Source organism: Salarias fasciatus, chromosome 16 (assembly GCF_902148845.1).
Source record: "Salarias fasciatus chromosome 16, fSalaFa1.1, whole genome shotgun sequence".
Lineage (NCBI taxonomy): Eukaryota > Metazoa > Chordata > Actinopteri > Blenniiformes > Blenniidae > Salarias > Salarias fasciatus.
The window spans coordinates 3,762,663-3,781,126 of record NC_043760.1 but is presented as its reverse complement, the minus strand read 5'-3'; the positions used below and the strand labels follow the sequence as shown (position 1 = coordinate 3,781,126).

The following is an 18,464-nucleotide window of genomic DNA, read 5'->3' as shown; positions in this document are numbered from 1 at the left end:
GTGTCTGAGTTTCCAGCTGTAGGTTACGTCTCTTAGAGAGAATCGGCGGATGGAGCTGCCTCACGTCGCCGTCTGCGTTATTAAAATGTGTAATTTCATTAAACGTTATTATCTGTGATGCAGTAATGAGTTAAAGCCCCCCTCCCCTCCCCTCCCCCCGCCGGCTGCAGGCCGCCGTGCGCCGCAGACCGAGAGGCCGTTTCTCACCGCATCCATTTCCGAGCCGCCTCGGTGCAAGTCATTTACTCTGAGAGCATCTCGGGCCGGTCTCCATGACAACGCTCCCTCATCCGTCTCCCCATCAGCTCCATTATCTTCGGCTCGCCGTGCGGCGGCGATCGGCTCGGCCTCGGCCGGGGCTCCGGAGCCGTGCGACGGCGACGCTCTGACCTTTCCAGAAAGAGAAGGAACGTTTGATCTGATATCAGCCTCAGTTTAACATCCCTCACTCACCAGATCTGTCAAGATGTGCACGTCCGGATCTGCTTCGGCTCATTTTTCACCTGAAGGTGACACAGCAAACACAGAAACACTGAAACCTGCCAGAAAAATCCACCTGGTGGCCGAAAGGCGCTCAGGATCTGCTCACACTTCCACTCATGGAATTCAGCTCAAATTAAAGGAGAAATACATTTCCAATTAAAAATATCAGCAATAAATACATACAGTTTTCTTCATGCAATGCTTCAGTTTTGCAGTGTGTTTGATGCACACAGTTTATTTTATCTTATTAAAATTATTTGGTTTTATTTTACTTTTACAATAATATTTCTATTTGATGTTAACATTTTAGAGCATAATGTAATTTATTCAAATTTATCAAAAGCTGGAATATTTGATTATTTCATTACTTTCAAACAATGGCATCACTGAATTTAAATTTAGTTCCATTTTATTTATTTATTCTTTTTACAATAATTGTTTTTCCTAAAAAAGCCAAAATAACCTGCAAAAACCTCCAGCATGACGTGAGACTGCCGCAGATTAAAGCACCGCAGACCACAAATAATCATTTATATTAGTACTTATATTTCATTAATCACATGTATTTCATTTTCTCCAAATAATTAGTTCATCATTTATTCATTAATCTGTGACTGCATTTCACTGATAAAGCTCCAATTAAATTAAATGAGCCAATCTGGCTCGGTTCACAGCGCATGGATATAAACGGGCGCTGAAAACGCACAAACTGAACAAAACAAGTGTTTCAAACTGATTCTGCTCTGAATTAATGAAATATTGAAGCTTGAAGACGTCAGTTCATCCGGAAAACTCAAACCGCAATCAGTTCATTGTGTGTGTGCGTGCACCTGCGCGTGCATGTGCACAGTGGTAAGTACGGTCACATGTTCCAGTCGAAGCTCACAAATTGTTGAATTTTCCTTTAATGCTCATTGATCTTGATCTATTTTTGTGATGGAGAAGTTTGAGAATGAAATGTCAGTAAATGTTTAAAAGGCAGCATTTTAATGCCGAATGGAAGCGTGGACTTCAATAGAGACTCAAATTCCTTCCATTAGTAAATCCAGTGCAGCAGTGGTTCCTGACGGAGCTCTGGGGGTCTTTGTAGATGGGGAGGAGGGGAGTTTAAAAAAATGCAAGGACTTCATAATCACATTTCACCAGTTCTACATTAAAAATTTCCTGGACTGGACAAACTTTCCCCGTGCGCTATTCAAATATATTATTAGTCCTTGATCTGACCTGTCAGAAGGCTGAAGTAAGGGTTGGTTCAATTTTACTGTTGTGAATATGTTTGGTAATTTTAAATAAATTTAAATAATTTAAAAATTGTGAAATTACAATTCTGGAAGAAACAAGAACAGCAAAAGGGACCAGGCACAGGGTTAGACATCCGTAAACAACGTCTTCTTAGATCAAATCTGGGGTTGTTCCAAAGTTTAAAGGAAAGGTTTGGACCCACTGCATTACGGATTAGCCTGTAATCTGCAGCGTGACGAGTTAAAGTCTCCTTCCAGTCGGCATGAATGCTGCTTTTTCCAGTCGTGAAGGAAGTGAAGCTGCAGGTGAGGAGATGTAAGTACAGAGCACTGGCCAGGGGAGAGACCTGCTCGTCACATGACCACAGCCCCACCTCCACTTCCTGTCAGCCTCTTCATCACCTGACCTCAGCCCCACCTCCACTTCCTGTTAGCCTCTTCATCACCTGACCACAGCCCCACCTCCACTTCCTGTTAGCCTCTTCATCACCTGACCTCAGCCCCACCTCCACTTCCTGTTAGCCTCTTCATCACCTGACCTCAGTCTTACCTCCTCTTCCTGTCAGCCTCTTCATCACCTTACCTCAGCCCCACCTCCACTTCCTGTCAGCCTCTTCATCACCTGACCACAGTCCTACCTCCACTTCCTGTCAGCCTCTTCATCACCTGACCTCAGCCCCACCTCCACTTTCTGTTAGCCTCTTCATCACCTGACCTCAGTCTTACCTCCACTTCCTGTCAGCCTCTTCATCACCTGACCACAGTCCTACCTCCACTTCCTGTTATCCTCTTTGTCACATGACCTCCGTCCTACCTCCACTTCCTGTTATCCTTTTTGTCACATGACCTCCGTCCTACCTCTACTTCCTGTTATCCTCTTTGTCACATGACCTCCGTCCTACCTCCACTTCCTGTCAGCCTGCACATCATGAACATGTCCTCTCTCTCAAGTCTCCTGCAGACAAACATGCTCCAAAATCTGAAGCAAACCTTTGAAATGTTTCTCCGTGAAAGAAGCGACTCGTGAAGGATGCTCAGAGATGAGTGATGGAGACTCCCGCTGGGATTAATTACTCTGCCAGTTGACCGGATCGCTGCTCGGAGATGTCACGTTTCCTCATCTACCTGAGGCTAATGATCCCTCAGAACTGTGAGCTGCTCTCTCAGCCGTGACGCTGATTTCCTGTCTGAGTGGGTCCAGAAATGAGGCAGATGCTGGTGTTTCCTGCAGGCTGGGGCCTCCGACCGCCTGGAAAGAGTCTGGTCCAAACAGCCTCGGTAGGCTATTGCTGGTCAGATCTGATCCCAACACCGGTCTTTTATGGGGATTGTCTATTATTTTAATATCTAAGATACTTTATTGGTTATTATTCCCTGACATTCCCATTAGCACATCTTCCTGCTGCTGTGATGACTGAAGTTTTCCATACAGGTTGAATAAAGTCTTGTCGTAGCTAATTGTTTTTTATATTATTTCTTTATCGGTTCCTATCTTATCGTTTCACATCCTATCAGCCTTCTTGTATTGCATGGTGTGGTACCTTACCTTACCTTACCTTACCTCACCTTCTTGTTTCATATCAGCTGGTGTTGCCTCATGCCATATCGTATTGTTTGGTATCTCATTGTATCCATCTTATGGTATCTTATCATACCTTACCGTTTCACGTATCTAGTGTTAGCTTATCATATAATATCTTATCGTTCTTTAACCCACCGTATCGCCTCGTACGTCTGATCCTCCTGGATCATGTCGAAATATCTTGTCACATCGTATCGTATCGTACCTTACCACACCGCACATCTGATCTCATTTTATCTGATCTTATTGTATCTTATTTTCTCCGACAGTACCATAGCTTACCCTACCGCACTGTACAAAAATGTATTGTATCATTTATCTTATCTTATCTTATCTTATCTTGATGCCATTGTGGGTTTTCTCGACCATCTGATGGGGCGTTCAGTCAGAGACGTCTCCTCTAACAGAGTGGATAAACATGGTGTGATTTCCTCCGTCCTCAGTCTAAAGCAGCCAGTCACGGATCTTTAGTCGTACAGTGTGAGGGGTTCAAACACTGTGGTCAGTCGTGCAAACACAGACAGCCTGAGCTCATCTCCTAACTCTGTTGACATATCATGATCGCCATCGGATAAATATCAAGTACGTCAGTATGAAGTTGCTCATTATGTGTTTTTCATTTTCATAGTTTCGTTCATATCATGCAGGATTGTTTGAATTCATAATGTTCCATTTGTCATGCGCTGCAGTGAAATTCAGATGTGATCACCGAGGAATCAATATATCAGGAATACTGAGGTTGAGATTAGATTGTTGTGTAACTGAGCTGTCAAGAAACGTGGCACCGGTTTCCATGGAGACGTCCTCATGGTTTGCTTCCCCGGTGTGTTTAACACACCGTGTTGTGTTTCAGTGCCAAAGTTTCTGAAACTGACTCGACTGAAACATTTATTTTTGTCTTAGATTTATACAAACATCTTTCATGAAGTTGGTTTTCATTTTCAGTCCGTATTCTGCTTCGATCACAGACCTGTGGGATTATTGGACATTATCAGATCATTCAAATCATTCACGTCACTGAGTGTATCCAGATCGTTCTGATCATTATGCAGATCACCCAGATCCAGATCGCCGCTCCGGCCGCTCCGGTCTGGATCCGGGAGCTTTTCGCCACGAGGCCGCTGGCAGGCTGCACGGTCAAAGACAAGCGATTGGAATCATTCATGCAAAAATCATGTTTGCAAACAAAAAGAACAAAACCCGAGGCTCTTGCGAGCCGAGAGGCACGATGATGAAGACTCCTCAATATTTAATGGTTACACCTCAAGGCTTCCAGCGCCTTGAAAGTTTTAGAGTTGCTCGCAGCGCTTGTGGCTTTTCATTCAGCTCTTTCCAATTTTTTTGTTTTTCCAAAAAGCAGACAAAAACAATTAAGGTTTTTTGCTTCACGACTCTTCCTAAAACAAAAAAATAAATAAAAAATCTGGTTCATTTAGGAAGTCACAGAAGTGGCTGTGTTGAAGGTGGAGAGAGACAACCAAGGTGTTTTTGGGAAATACACAAACTAGTATGATCCAGCAGTTTCTTTGACTGAAGTTTCAGCCTGGAGCATGTTTGTTTTCTTACTTCCTTTGTTACTTTGATTAGAAAGAAGTCCTGTTTAATAATTCCCACACAAATATCCACGTCTTCCACGAGAGTCCAAGCAGTTCTGCTCTCTCATCATCTGCTCAGTGGTTCTAACGTCCGTCTCATTTAAGATTCCTTCTTATACCATCACGAGATGCTTTGTCTGTAGATTATGAATGTAATCCACAGATGACTCCGCATTTATTAGAATTTTTTTTTATATACAAAATAAATCACCTACAAATAATTTTATTGTACAAATTCAAAATTTGCTTTTGCATATTCATCATCCTCCCTTGAGATCTGAATGTAAAGTAATGAAAATTAGTGCTGAGTTACCATTACACATTACTTATTTAAAAAGTTGGATATTTTTGCAAATTAAACAAATCCATAGTTCCTCATGTTTCTTATCATCATTGTGCAAATAGCTAAATCATCGTTAGCATTAGCACGAGTTGTTTTTACTGCACTGAGGTTCAGATGAAGTTAGAGAGAGGAAGATGCTCTGTAACCTGGGTGCCAGCTCTGGAAGGGAAAGAAACAGATTTATGAAACAACGAGAGCTCCCAACATGCCGACAGCTCTTAGAACAGGAAGCTAACTGCTCTTTGAACTGAGCTCATCACGGCTGCTGTGGACGCAGGCTAATGCTAGCATGTTCCCAGCTGCACCATCCACCATTTCACGCCAATCAACATGAGGATGAAGGTTGTGTCTGTCCCCCCGTCCCACCAGGTCGTCCCTCTGGTCCGGCTGTGGTCAGTGAGCGCCGTCTCTCCTCTGTCTGCTGTACGAGCCTCCACTCAGTGCTACAGCGCTACATAAACGGCTTGTTTTGTCTTGACCCTTCCTCCTCCTCCTCCTCCTCCTCCTCCTCCCTGTTCACCCCAAAGTCGAGCAGATCACCGCCGTTTTCACCGCCGCCACCAGGCAAAAGGCATGGGACCATTTCTCAAAAGCACAGCGCAAGAACATAGACATTTGGCGAAAGCAGTGTGAGGTTGGTATTCCTTCTCCTTCTTCTGTTCTCTCCTCCCACCCGGCCCCCCGCTGTCACTGCTGAGCCCCGGGAGACGCTGACAGGCAGCCCTGCGGGACTCGCTGTGTTCGGGGGCCTTGTTGTTGTTTTCCCTCCATGCTTCACCTTCACAGACAGACAGACAGTCGGCCTCTGATCAGCCGGGCCTCCTCAGATCCAAAGCAAAGCTGCGACGGTTCCTCCGACGCGTGAGGCGCCAGTCGTTTCCCGGGTTACGCTTCTAATCAATAATTCATCCAGGGGTGAAGCTACAAGTGGTGTGTGTGTGTGTGTGTGGATCCGGGCGGGAACCGACACACAAGTTAAAGAAACCAAGCAAAGACGCAGGCAGGTGGTTTGGTTTCATGTGTCTCATGTCACAGCGAGGTGAAGAGGTGTGTGCTGCCCTCTACAGGGAAGCAGCAGCAACTGCAGGAAGGTAGAGCAGCTCTGACATCCCTTCATCCAGGAACAGATCCCCTTCCCAGCCTGTGGCCCCTGACCCCAAATCAGGAGGAGGTTGTTAATCTGACCATTTAAGAATTGGATTTGCATTTATCAAGAGAAACCAGAACAAGACACTATAAGACACTGCTGAACTCAGAGCAGATCGGTTGGGAAGCAGAACGGAGCTTTGATTTTAAGCATCCCTCGACCGTAATTTGGATTGATCGATACAGAACGGTTGTTCCCTCCAACCCACCTTCTCTGTGCGTGTCAATAAAACCACAATAAGTCGCCGTTTACACAAAATTTCAATCAAAGCACATTGCTTTTGCTTTTTCCCCTCAAAAACGTTTCACATTTACGCGGCAATATTTTGCAAACGACATCCGTTTCCATGACGATGACAAATGCTGAAAATGATGTTAATATGAGGGAGTAATGAAACCACACACAGAGTTTGTACAGAGAACAACACACTGTATGGTCTGGGACCAGGACTGGACCAGGACTGGGACAATGTGGACTGGGAGTCATGACAAAACAATGTCTGTTTCCATGGAAACTGCAGAAACACTGACACCCATGTAATTAGCATGTTGGGCCACTGGTTGTCCCTCTACTGAGCATGTGCAGAACAAGTGTTGACTGTGAAAATGGTGCGCGGGACCAGCAGCTGTGTTCCCGAAAAGTTAAGTTTTTCATCGTTTCCATGGAGACAGGGTCACAGTACTCATAACCTGACCCTCAAAATGCAGACAGTGATACATTTTTTTCAAATCATTGTCATGTAAATGGACCCTGAGACATTTTCTACAACAGACCAGAAACTGCAGACATTAGTGCCTTCATAGCCTTTCTCAGATTAAATCTAGAGCGACTAAAAAGTCTCGACAGGATCAACCAGGATTCGCTTAAACGTACAGTCTGCTAATGCCACTGTCACTGTCACTTTCAGTGGTTTCCTGTTAATGCCTATCGAGCGCTGCAGCCTTCTTCCTGTTAGACTGACTCACCGTACCACCTGGTGGCACAGAGTGGTATCACAGGGCTGCTGATCAGGTTTCACCCGGCTGCTTCTCCTTTTTTGATTCAGGGGATTTATCTGATGGTTACCTTCTGGGTGTTTTTTTAATGTCCCACATTGAAATATAAAAGAAGTCCTTCACAAACTTGAAACTTTTGCTGTCAGAAACAGGGTGAAATCAGGAAGTTGCAGTCATTCAAACAAGACGATAAAAATCTGTGCTGTTACAACTGGATGTTTTTTTGGAATCAATTCTGAATGTGTGCGTCACACTAGTCGATGTAAAAACCAACAGAACTCATCATGAACCATTGATTTTCTATCATAAAATGTCTATGAGCAACTTGGGATTTAAAACTGAGGACTTCTGTCAAAAACTATTGAATCTGCAGTGTTTAAGAATACAGATCTTTGCAACTCTGATGGGGGAAAAGATTTATTACTTTCACCAATCAACCGAAGAATTAAGACCTCTACAGTGTTTGTATGGTGCTGTCATTCTGCAGCTTCATTCACAACAAGCTGCTCCGTGTGTTCAGTCAGTTTCCTGTCAGAACCAGCAGGAAGCGTTGGATCAAACCAACCTGCGTCAGTGACGACGTCCATCAGGCCGTCGGACGAATCATCTCACTTCATTCAGTGGAACATTTTTCTGACACTAAGAAACTTTAAGAGCTGCAAGTTCAGACGTGCTTCGATTCAGTCAATGTCAAAGTGACTGAAATCCTCAAATTCACTTTTCTGCTTCTAACGTCACCTCTGAGAGGCTCTAATGTTATGGCTGATCAGTGTATTTAAGTCTTCCTCTGATCGATTAGCTTTGGTTTCCGCCTTGACCGAATGAGCAGAAGCAGCGGGGTTAGGCCGCTCAGGTTGATAGTGTTGATGAACCGGAGGTAAGAGAACAGCATGTCTGCAGCTCCAGTCCCAACCTGAGCCTCCGGTCGCGCCGGCTGTCGCTGGTAAGTCTACAGGCGCTGGTGAAGCAGCAGACAGGCTCCGACTCTCTGAGCTGATCCTCGCTTTGGACGCACTTTGTTTCAAATTCATAACAACACAGTGAAATCAGAGTGAAGGAGGTCTTCAATAAATGTATTCATCAATGAATCAATTAATGTTGTTTGACAACAAGAAAGACATAACAATGTAACAAACATCAGTGCGTAATTACAGTCAATATCCAGATTGTAGAGCATCTTCCTCCACTAACATCCAGATTTTATTGTTCTTGAAGGAGCGGTGTGGTGATGAACCTTTAGCGGGTCTGGAGCTGCTCACAGATCTGTGTCAGGGTGTTAATCTGGCGACTGCAGTCACTCGGTTTGCTGGCCGTCATGTTTCAGGAGCTGAGGAACGCCCACAGCGAGGAGATCATGGGCATCAGGCGGGAGGAGGAGATGGAGATGTCAGACGACGAGTCGGACGAGAATCCCTGCAAGAAGATGCGAGTCGAGGAAAACGGTATCCATCACTGTTATTGATCTCACACTGATTAAAATCACGCTCTAGTCTGTTCTCACACTCTGAGTTTGAGGTTTGTGGATGAATTTTTACAGAGAATCAGCAAAAAGAATATATTGTCGACAGTTTTTGAGATCCACAGATGAGAACTTTTTCCCTTTGAAGTGAGCAGACTGATTAACTTTGCAGATCTTTCTAAGCTTGCAAACGTCACAGACGTTACCCGGAAGTTTTTCACATGAAGCTGATCCAATCGTTTGATTTTTTTGATGAATCGATTAGGAGCAATTAAGGGAACACACTCACTCACTGCTGGCTTTTTAGTAAACATATTGCTGATTTGACTTCTAACACCTCTTCCTCCTCCTCTTCCTCCTCCTCTTCCTCCTCCTCCTCCTCCTCACCTCCTAACCCCAGGAGTGTGTGATCAGACTCAGGCCTCCCTCAGGGAGGAAAACGACTCCCTGCGCTGGCAGCTGGATGCTTACAGGAACGAGGTGGAGCTCCTGAGGAGGGAGCAGAATCGAACCGCGCGCCCGGACGACGATCACACTGCAGCCCCGACTCACAGCCCGGAGGCGCAGATCCAGCTGCTGCAGCAGAGCATGCACAGCATGCAGCAGGTGGGCTGCACCAGAAACTCAGCTCTTATTCCATCACATAAACATCACAATCATCTGTTTAGGGGGTTTCTGTTTGTATTTTTCACAATTCATGAAGAGGAAAAAAGATGAACAGACAAAAATCAAAACTGATTCAGAACTCCCATGATGCCTTGCTCCACTAACTTCACACAGCGGCGCAGAGTTCGCCTGGTGTGACTCCACTTCCTGTCTTTTTCGATCCAAAGTGACAGCAGTGATGGAACGAGTCACATTAGACACGCGCACACGCACACACACACACACACACACACACACACACACACACACAGACGTATGTACGCCCTGCTGGCTTGTTGTAAATGTGTTGATTGCTTGACTTCTAACACTGAGTGAAAGTCGCGCTGCTGTCGCTTCTGGTTTGTCGCCTCATGCTGTCTTCATTCCCTCAGCAGAGACGACTCGGCGCTTTCAGGAATCAGATTCACATGTTGTTGTTTATCTCAGTTTTACTGTAGTGATGAACATCAGCCATCAACCAAATCAAAATAATTCCACACTTCGCACTTATTTCAGTCTGTTACTTTGAAATATATTGTTCCAGTATGTTAATACAAAAAACAGGTTTATTGGTAAACCACAAAATCCAAATATAGAGAGAGAACTGTTCAATTTTCTGTTCAGTAAACTGATTTTAATGATAACTTTCTTCAATAAGTGGAGAGTGGGATTAATGGCAAAATGAAAGCCTTAGAATCATGGGACTTCATTCCAACAGAAAACCCAAGGAAAGCATGAATGCAGTTAAAACCAAAGCTTCTGGCCCACATGGTGTTTCTTCAGAAGTATAAAGAGAATAAACCAGAGTTAAAGTTTGCGTTTTTGTTTTGCAGCAACTTTTAACCCTGCAGGAGAAACTGAGCAGTAAAGAGGCGGAGCTGGAGCAAGCCAGAGAGGAGCACCGCTACCTGGAGGGGGAGGTGCTGGCCCTCCGAGACAAGGTTCGTACCCTGTGCTCACCAGTGCCTCATATCTACATCACCTCTTCGATATCTCTGCATCACCTCTGCATCACTGCTACACCACGGGTTTCAGGGCTGTGTTCACACTGAAGGATAGATAAAAACAAATAGAAGCACATCATCTGCGTACAGCAGCTCACCTTTATTTCTAAAACCTACTGTGGCTGAAGCAGAGTTTACTGAAAAGACAATAAAAAAGTTGTAGTATTCTCAGGCTGGGTTGAAAGCTATGGAATCTGTGGTGATTCTAATCGTGATTTGAAGAGCCTTTTCCAAAATGATGAATATACCAAAGCTTAAAGTGTCAGAATTCCCTCTTTCATGAGCATTGAAGTGTTTTTATTACACCAGTAGTTGCACAGCTGACCAGAGGACAGTGACAGCTCTTCCACACGTTTCTGCTGCAGGAACAGATCTGTCATCCACCCATAAGGGAGATAAGTGAGAAGCAATGAGGTGACTCCAAACTGCTTCTTTAATCAAACACTTGAGTCACATTTCACATTCAGGTTTCAGTTTCACCTCAGAGTTCACATAACTTCTACAACTTAGGTAAATATTAACGGACTGATCTTGAATTCCTAAGATAAATACATTTTCATTATGTGTTCACAAAACTGTGTTTTACCGAAGTTCAGCAGATTAAAGACAGCCTCTAAACTGTGCTGACCTCAACGGACAAATCTGATTGAACGAGATGAAGGTTTATAAAGGTCACGATCGAAACCCACGACATGAGGACAGAACGTCAGGAGTTTCAGTTCTCCGCGCTTTCATCGTGTTCTAAATGCCTCTGTATCAATAAAACATTGGAAACCCTCAGAGACAAACACACTCATGTTGTAGCATTGTGGGACACTCACTGACACTCTCACACACACACACACACACACACACACACACACAGAGAGGGGGGTTTTAAAATGATGGAGGGATGAAGGGCATTGGAAGGACATGATGGTCGCCATGGCAACAGTCCGGCCATGATGTTTTTGAGCGCTCTCCTGCTGGGAGGTGAGTGTGACCGGACGCAGAGTGTCTGATGTGCTTTATAAATACATGTGGATCACGTCTCGGTGGAGAAAGACGTCAGAAAAACGATTTCAAAAAGAAGCAAACTCATGGCACGATTGATATTTCCTCTCACTCTGTCTCTCTGCCATCAGTCAGGGGGAGGAAGATGCTCTATAATCAGGATGTTAGAGGAGGAAGATGCTCTATAATCTTTTATCCAAACCCAAGGACATGAAGAACGTGTGCGCAGCCTGTTTCTTCATGTGCAGACATGAACATGCACGAGCATTCTCTTGATTTCTGTCGTTGTTTTCTGCTTTAAATAATCTAGACGGAGAAACCCGTTGCTGTTTTTCTGCTCTGAGCTTCTCTGTTTTATTGAACGTCCTGTTTCCGTCTGGGATTCACAAAGTATCTTCTGCTGCTCTGTTGTGTCTCTGCAGCTGCTGAGCAGCACCGGAGAAGCTGTGGAGGGAACCAACGGAGAGATTCATGAAAAGGTAAAAACTGGGAATCCAGAAAACCCATTCTTGAATGAAATGAACCATTTTGAGTTTTGGTCTCATTTATGTGACACTGATTGCGAAGTTTCACCATATTAGCTAAAAAAAATCTTATTTTTTTCAAGTACTTATGAGAATAAACACATACATTTGTGAAAGACATACATACACGTATGTATATATATATATATATATATACATATATATATATATATATATATATATAGCAGAGATGAACCTTGAAGTGAACTGTGTGTTGAGATGAAAACATTAGCGGGAGCAGCGAGTTCGGTTATTTTGGTGCCATCAGTCTTTTCTGCTGCACTTTGCTGACTCCCAGGACAGCTGCTGTGTTCACGTCTGCCCTCAGAGTGCGTATATATCATGAGAGGTGAACTTTTAACCCCGAGGCTGCTGAAGTAAAAAGTGATTGACGTCAGATATGAAGCACTGAAACTCTGTTATTACCCTGAGAGGGGAGCCTCGGTGCTGTCATGCTATTTATTAAATGATGAGGTTTGTTGCGTGTCTAAGTGCTTCCAGTGTCTTTGTCATGTCCGACACACACTGTGTGTGTGGAAATCTGTGTTCGTCACAACATGAAGATGCTCGGTTACAAGTAGAAGTGCATTTACAGCCATATTTGAATGAAGGAATTGAAGTATATATGAATAAATCATTTGGGAATAATCCACTGTGTATTTATATTTACCTTGTCTGTGCGTGTTTGTGTGTGTGTGTGTGTGTGTGTGTGTTTGTGTGTGTGTGTGTGTGTGTGTGTGTGTGTAGGGGCTGAACGGATGTGTTCCTTCGTTGTACCTCAGCAGAGACAGAAGAAGCGAACTCCTCCTGAGAAGAGGCGTCGCCTCAGAAAAAGAAGCCCTGCTCCTCGGTAAATATATCTGCAACACTCACACTTCACCTCTGGATGGTCGGCTGGTCGGTCGGTTGGTCGGTCAGTCGATCTGTCCTTTGGTTCAGTACATTGGTTGAATAGCTTAATGGTTGGTTGGCTAATTGATTTGTTGGTCGGTCAGTCGATTGATTGGTCAATTAGTTCTTCAATAGTCTGGTTGCTTTCCTGCTTCAATAGGTCAGTCGTTGGGACGGGTGGTTGATTAACTGATTGGTCAAGTCAAGTCAAGTCAAGTCAGCTTTATTTATAGAGCACATTTACAAACGGCTTAGCCGCATCAAAGTGCTTCACATAGTGCAAAAAGACATTAAAAATGCATAAAATTCATAAAAAGAATCAGAAAAGCAAACTCAGACCTAATTGAAGGCCAGCGAAAAGAGATGCGTCTTCAAGTGAGATTTGAAAATCCCTACGGACTCGGCTGCTCGAATGTGGGGGGGAAGGGAGTTCCAGAGTCGAGGGGCCGCTATAGAAAAAGCTCTGTCTCCCCTAGTTTTCAACCTCGACCTGGGGATGACAAGAAGGCGCTGGTCAGCTGACCGTAGCGCTCTGGTCGGGGTGAAAGGGAGGAGAAGATCAGCCAGGTATGGTGGGGCAAGGTGGTGCAGAGATTTAAAAACTGTTAAGAGAATTTTAAAATCAATGCGGTAGCGGATGGGGAGCCAGTGGAGGGAAGCAAGAACCGGAGTAATGTGATTGTGTTTGCTAGTGCAGGTGAGGAGTCGAGCGGCCGCGTTCTGGACTAACTGCAGGCGGTGAAGTTGGGCTTTTCCTATGCCGGTGTAGAGACTATTGCAGTAGTCCAGGTGGGATGTGACAAAGGCGTGGAGGGCCTGCTCTAACCCTGCCTGGGGAAGGTACGCTTTAATCTTTGCCAGGGTCCTCAGGTTAAAAAAGCTTCTTTTCACAACTGCACTAATCTGGTGCTCAAACTTAAAAGAACTGTCTAGGAACACACCCAGATTCTTAACCGCTGACTTAGAGTAACTGGCGAGAGAACCCAGGGTGTTGGTGTTGAGTGCTGAAGGGGTTTTGCCAAACACAATGACCTCTGTCTTCTCCTCGTTGAGGAAGAGAAAATTTGCTGACAGCCACGCCTTAATGTCCGACAGGCAGTTTTGCAAAGGCTGGAGAGCAGTGGGGTCGTCGGCCTTAAAGGGGAGATACAGCTGGATATCGTCTGCATAGCAGTGGAAGGAGATATTGTGCTTTTTTATGATATCTCCTAAGGGCAGAATATACAAGAGAAATAGAATGGGGCCTAGGATGGAACCTTGTGGCACCCCACAGGAGAGGGGGGCTGCAGAAGAGGTGAAGTCTCCCAGATGAACAGAGAAAGTCCTACCAGACAAGTAGGAATGGAAAAACTCCAGGACTGTACCTTTGATGCCCAGGTTTTCAAGGCGAGACAGCAAGATCTTGTGGTCCACTGTATCAAAGGCAGAGGTGAGGTCCAAGAGGACCAGGACCACAGGGCTACCTGAGTCCGCAGCCAGGAGCAGGTCATTCAGGACACTCAGGAGGGCAGTCTCTGTGCTGTGGCCAGATCTGAATCCCGACTGGAATTTTTCAAGGAGGTTGTTATTTCTTAGAAACAGTTGCAGCTGGGTGTAAACTACACGCTCAAGAACTTTAGAGAGGAAGGGCAGTTTGGAAATGGGCCTAAAGTTTGCCATGGTAAACGGGTCAAGGTTGGGCTTTTTTAAAAGAGGTTGCACCACAGCGTGCTTGAAGGTCAGTTGCTTCAATAGGTTGGTAGGTTGGTCGGTCGGTTGGTCAGTTGGTTCAATAGGTTTGTTTGTCGGTCGGTTGTTTGGTCTATTGTTGAGTTGCCTCAACAGATCGGTCGGTCTGTCATTCAGTCAGTCGGTAAGATTGTGAGCATCGTGTTTCTCGCTGTGTTGCAGCAGTGAGAAAACATTGTGAAGCGATGTGAATTTGTCCTTCTCGGTGAGTCCACTGCAGCAGCAGCAGCAGCAGCAGCGGCGGCGGCGGCACATTTATCTCTCTTAGTGGCAGCGAGAAAATCCAAATATGAAGGAGAGAAGACGCTCGGCTCTTCATCTTCTGCTGTGACGGCCAGCAAGCCACTGCCACTGGGACAAAGAGAGCAAGCACAAGTGTTTTTAAGCCTTTCACACACACACACACACACACACACACACACACACACACACACGCACGCACGCACGCACGCACACACGCACAGTAAATCTAGGTGAATGTCATGATTTCAGCAGTAAACATGCACAAAGATATCTGCAACCCAAACCGAGGAAGGAACTCGCCGGGTGAAGAAACAGAAGCAAAGACATTTAAAGACTGATTTCTGACAGTTTGATCAGCTCTGCTTTTAAAAAACTATTAAATCAACCTTTCCCTGGACTATCTGGATGTTTGATAAACGGATCAGCCAGAACATCATGGGCACTTAAGAATAACATGGAAATATCAGAAATCAATCAGAAAGCACAAGGATAATGTAAACCTGAAGCTCATCATCCAGGATCTGGACTGGACCCTCTGCTGGTCTGGATCCAGGCTCCAGGTCCTCTGACTGACGTCGTCAGACCTGCAGAGATCTGGTGGAGGTCTGGCTGACGACCGACGCACTGTGTGGTCATAATGTTTTGGCCCATTCAGGAACATGAAACATGGTTGGAGTGTTTTTGGTTGACTGATTCTCGGCAGTAACGATGCTTCTTCTCTAAATCAGACAGCCGGAGTTTCTCTGTTTCCTCTGAAGCTGCAGCATTTGTGAAGGATGAGATGCATTTGTGGGATGAGCAGCAGAGACGAGAAATACGGCGTCTGCTCTATGAGCTCCTCCTCCTCCTCCCCTCCCCCTCCTCCTCTTCCTCCTCCTCCTCCTCCAGTGGTGGTTCTCCGTCAGCGGCTCTGCTGGGAGGAATTGAATTAGGCCGTCTGTGATTACCAGCGTTTCGCCACATAAATCAAGGAAATAAATATTGGCTGTGCCAGATCCTCTGGGACACACACACACACACACACACACACACACACACACACACACACACACACACACACACACACACACACACACACACACACGCGGCTGCCTTCCTTTCTGCTCCGACCAGCACTTTCCTGGCCGTTACGGTGGCGGCTCCTCCTGTTTACTGTGCAGCACTTCATGAAGATGCAGATCAGCTGAACCTTGACGTTTGAAACCCGCTGCAGTGGATCTCGCTTCTCCGTCAGCCCTCCGTCTGCCTCGTGATTGCTCTTCCTATGCATACGGACTGTGACTCACCATTCTGACCTCTGACCTTCAGGTGTAAGAAAAATGGCAAAAAGAAAAAGAAAAACAAACCGTTCTGGACCCTTCAGAACATTTAATACTCACACACACAGCTCCACATAGCCCTGGTTTGTTTACATGAGGATTTAACTGAAAATGTTTGCTGTTGTGATTTATCAACTGTCAGTGTGAATAACAGCAGGTGAATCCAGAGACGTGGTAAGAAATGAAGTGCTGGTTGTTTCTCCCCATGACTGATTTTGTTTCCCTCCTTCGGTTTGTAAACTGCATCGCTCTGACAGTCCCTTCCTCTCTCTCCGCCTCCCGCTGTGTTTTCTCTGCAGGCATCATATCGACCTTCCTGCACGTCCATCCGTTCGGCGCCAACCTGGAGTATCTGTGGTCGTACATCCAGAGGCTGGACTCCAAGGTACGCCGCCACACCGGGAAACGTGCAGGACGGAGCAGAGGATTGTGGGAAAATGAGGGGAAAAGCTGCACTCAGAGAAATGTAGTGAATTTAGAAGTGACCGTCAGAGGCTGTTTCTGGCACTGCAGAGACTTTCACTTTATGAAAATACACACATTTTTTTAATAGGAGACGAATGAGGAAAAGGGTCGGTCGGTCTGCCGGGCGATCGGTCGGTCTGTCAGTACTTGCAACAAAAATGACTAAATAAACTTTTCTCACTTAAAAAGTTGGTCGTGATTCAATCACACACATTCCTTTGTTTTTTGTTATTAGCATTATTATTATTAAATAATATAATTTTTATTTGAATATTGTAGTAATCTCCAAATGCCCCCCCCCCAGGTGTCTGCGGTGGAGCTGGAGCGTCTCATGGTGCGTCTGCCCTCCATGTTCAGACAGGAGCTGAGCGGCGTCGGCGCCACGCTGGAGAAACGCTGGAAGTTCTGCGGCTTCGACACACTCAGCTCGGCGTGACGGCGGTGTGTGTGTGTGCGCGTGTGTGTGAGTGTGTGTGTGTGTGTGTGTGTGTGTACACTGGACACTGTGCATCAGATCCAGATCTTGGAATGGACAGAGAACTCCCTCCTGGACGTTTGTTCCAGATAAAACTCTTCTCCACAGAGAGCTGAGCGCAGACTCCACCACCCTGAATCCCAGACGTCTGTTTCTGAAGGCGTGAAGCACCGAGCGCCTCCCAAACCCGGACCCGGACCCGGACCCGGACCCGGACCCAGATCCAGAGGCAGAGAGGCAGAGAGGCAGGAAGAGTTATACCAAAGTCCATCCTCAGATTTCAGGCTGCGGACCTCAGATCAGGAGGCCCGAGGTTCTCAAAGTGTGGGGAGACAGGAAATGAAATTCTCTCATGTCAGTAGTTTTAACTTGATCAGCTGAAATCAGCTAAAATGATTCTCTTTTTTTCTGATTTTGGAAAAACTATTGTTGTTGTTGTACAAAGGTATGTCAAAAGTTTTTTACCCTGAAATGTGGAAACTGGTGATGTTTCAGTGAAGTTGGTCTTCATTAAGAGTTTCAGCCGGAGGTTTGGCCTTCCCTAGAGGAGTCTGTGCCCCTTCCCCAGAGGAGGAGGATGACCCCACACTTTGAAAACATTCAGGAGCGTCTGGCGTTAGCGAGGGAGCACGGTTCGATCTCCAGCAGCTTGGTTCTTCTGGACTCTTCTGGAGTTTACACACCAACTCCAAGTCGGTTCACTGGAGCAAAGAAAAACAAAACCGTCAGTGTCGATCGGTGCTTCTTCAATCTGCAGCTTCCTCTGATTTTCTATCTCCACGTCAGCACTGTCGCCTTTTCAGACTGAAGCTGTGGCCTTGTCTTTGTCCTTAAAGGTACCACAGAACATGTTAGGCCCCGCCGTCACAACATTTCAAGTGAAAACGGATCAATCTGGGAAATAGGAGAACACGGAGAACAATACACCCTAAACACCAACAATCGGAGAAGACGGACGTTTGTAAGGACACACCACCCAGTTGGACAGTCCAGGAGAACACGGACTGGGAGTCATGACAGTCTGGAGGAAACATGGTTGTTATTGTCCATCTACTGAGCATGTGCAGAGTTGGAGCGTTATTAAAAAGTGCCACCTTGGCACAGTGGCTCTGAGCACCGTTGTTGTGAGGGATGGCTCAAACTTCGGTACTTTTATAGGTACCAACCAAGTTCCGTCGGTACTGCTGAGTACCGATTCATGTAAAATCCAGCGGTAACATGTTTCGGTAACAAACTGCGGTGCAGATTAAGCTCACTGCTGCGGGAATACTTCTATTCGAGGAAGCTCCTGGTTAATAACAAGACTTTTCTCCAGGCTGAGAAGTGAAGCAT

The 18,464-nt window shown here is 45.6% G+C and overlaps 1 protein-coding gene across 1 annotated transcript in view; it reads left to right on the top strand.

Annotated features, from left to right (window-relative positions):
- enox1 (ecto-NOX disulfide-thiol exchanger 1) overlaps positions 1-17,144 on the top strand; it is a 35,464-nt gene extending 18,320 nt beyond the window's left edge. The window contains exons 7-14 of the mRNA XM_030112153.1: positions 5,772-5,878; positions 8,711-8,828; positions 9,246-9,451; positions 10,324-10,431; positions 11,910-11,966; positions 12,759-12,861; positions 16,492-16,577; positions 16,962-17,144. Coding sequence (XP_029968013.1) covers positions 5,772-5,878; positions 8,711-8,828; positions 9,246-9,451; positions 10,324-10,431; positions 11,910-11,966; positions 12,759-12,861; positions 16,492-16,577; positions 16,962-17,093 — 917 coding nt within the window. The 3' untranslated portion in view covers positions 17,094-17,144. The remainder of the gene's footprint in view (positions 1-5,771; positions 5,879-8,710; positions 8,829-9,245; positions 9,452-10,323; positions 10,432-11,909; positions 11,967-12,758; positions 12,862-16,491; positions 16,578-16,961) is intronic.
- Positions 17,145-18,464: the final 1,320 nt, after the last annotated feature.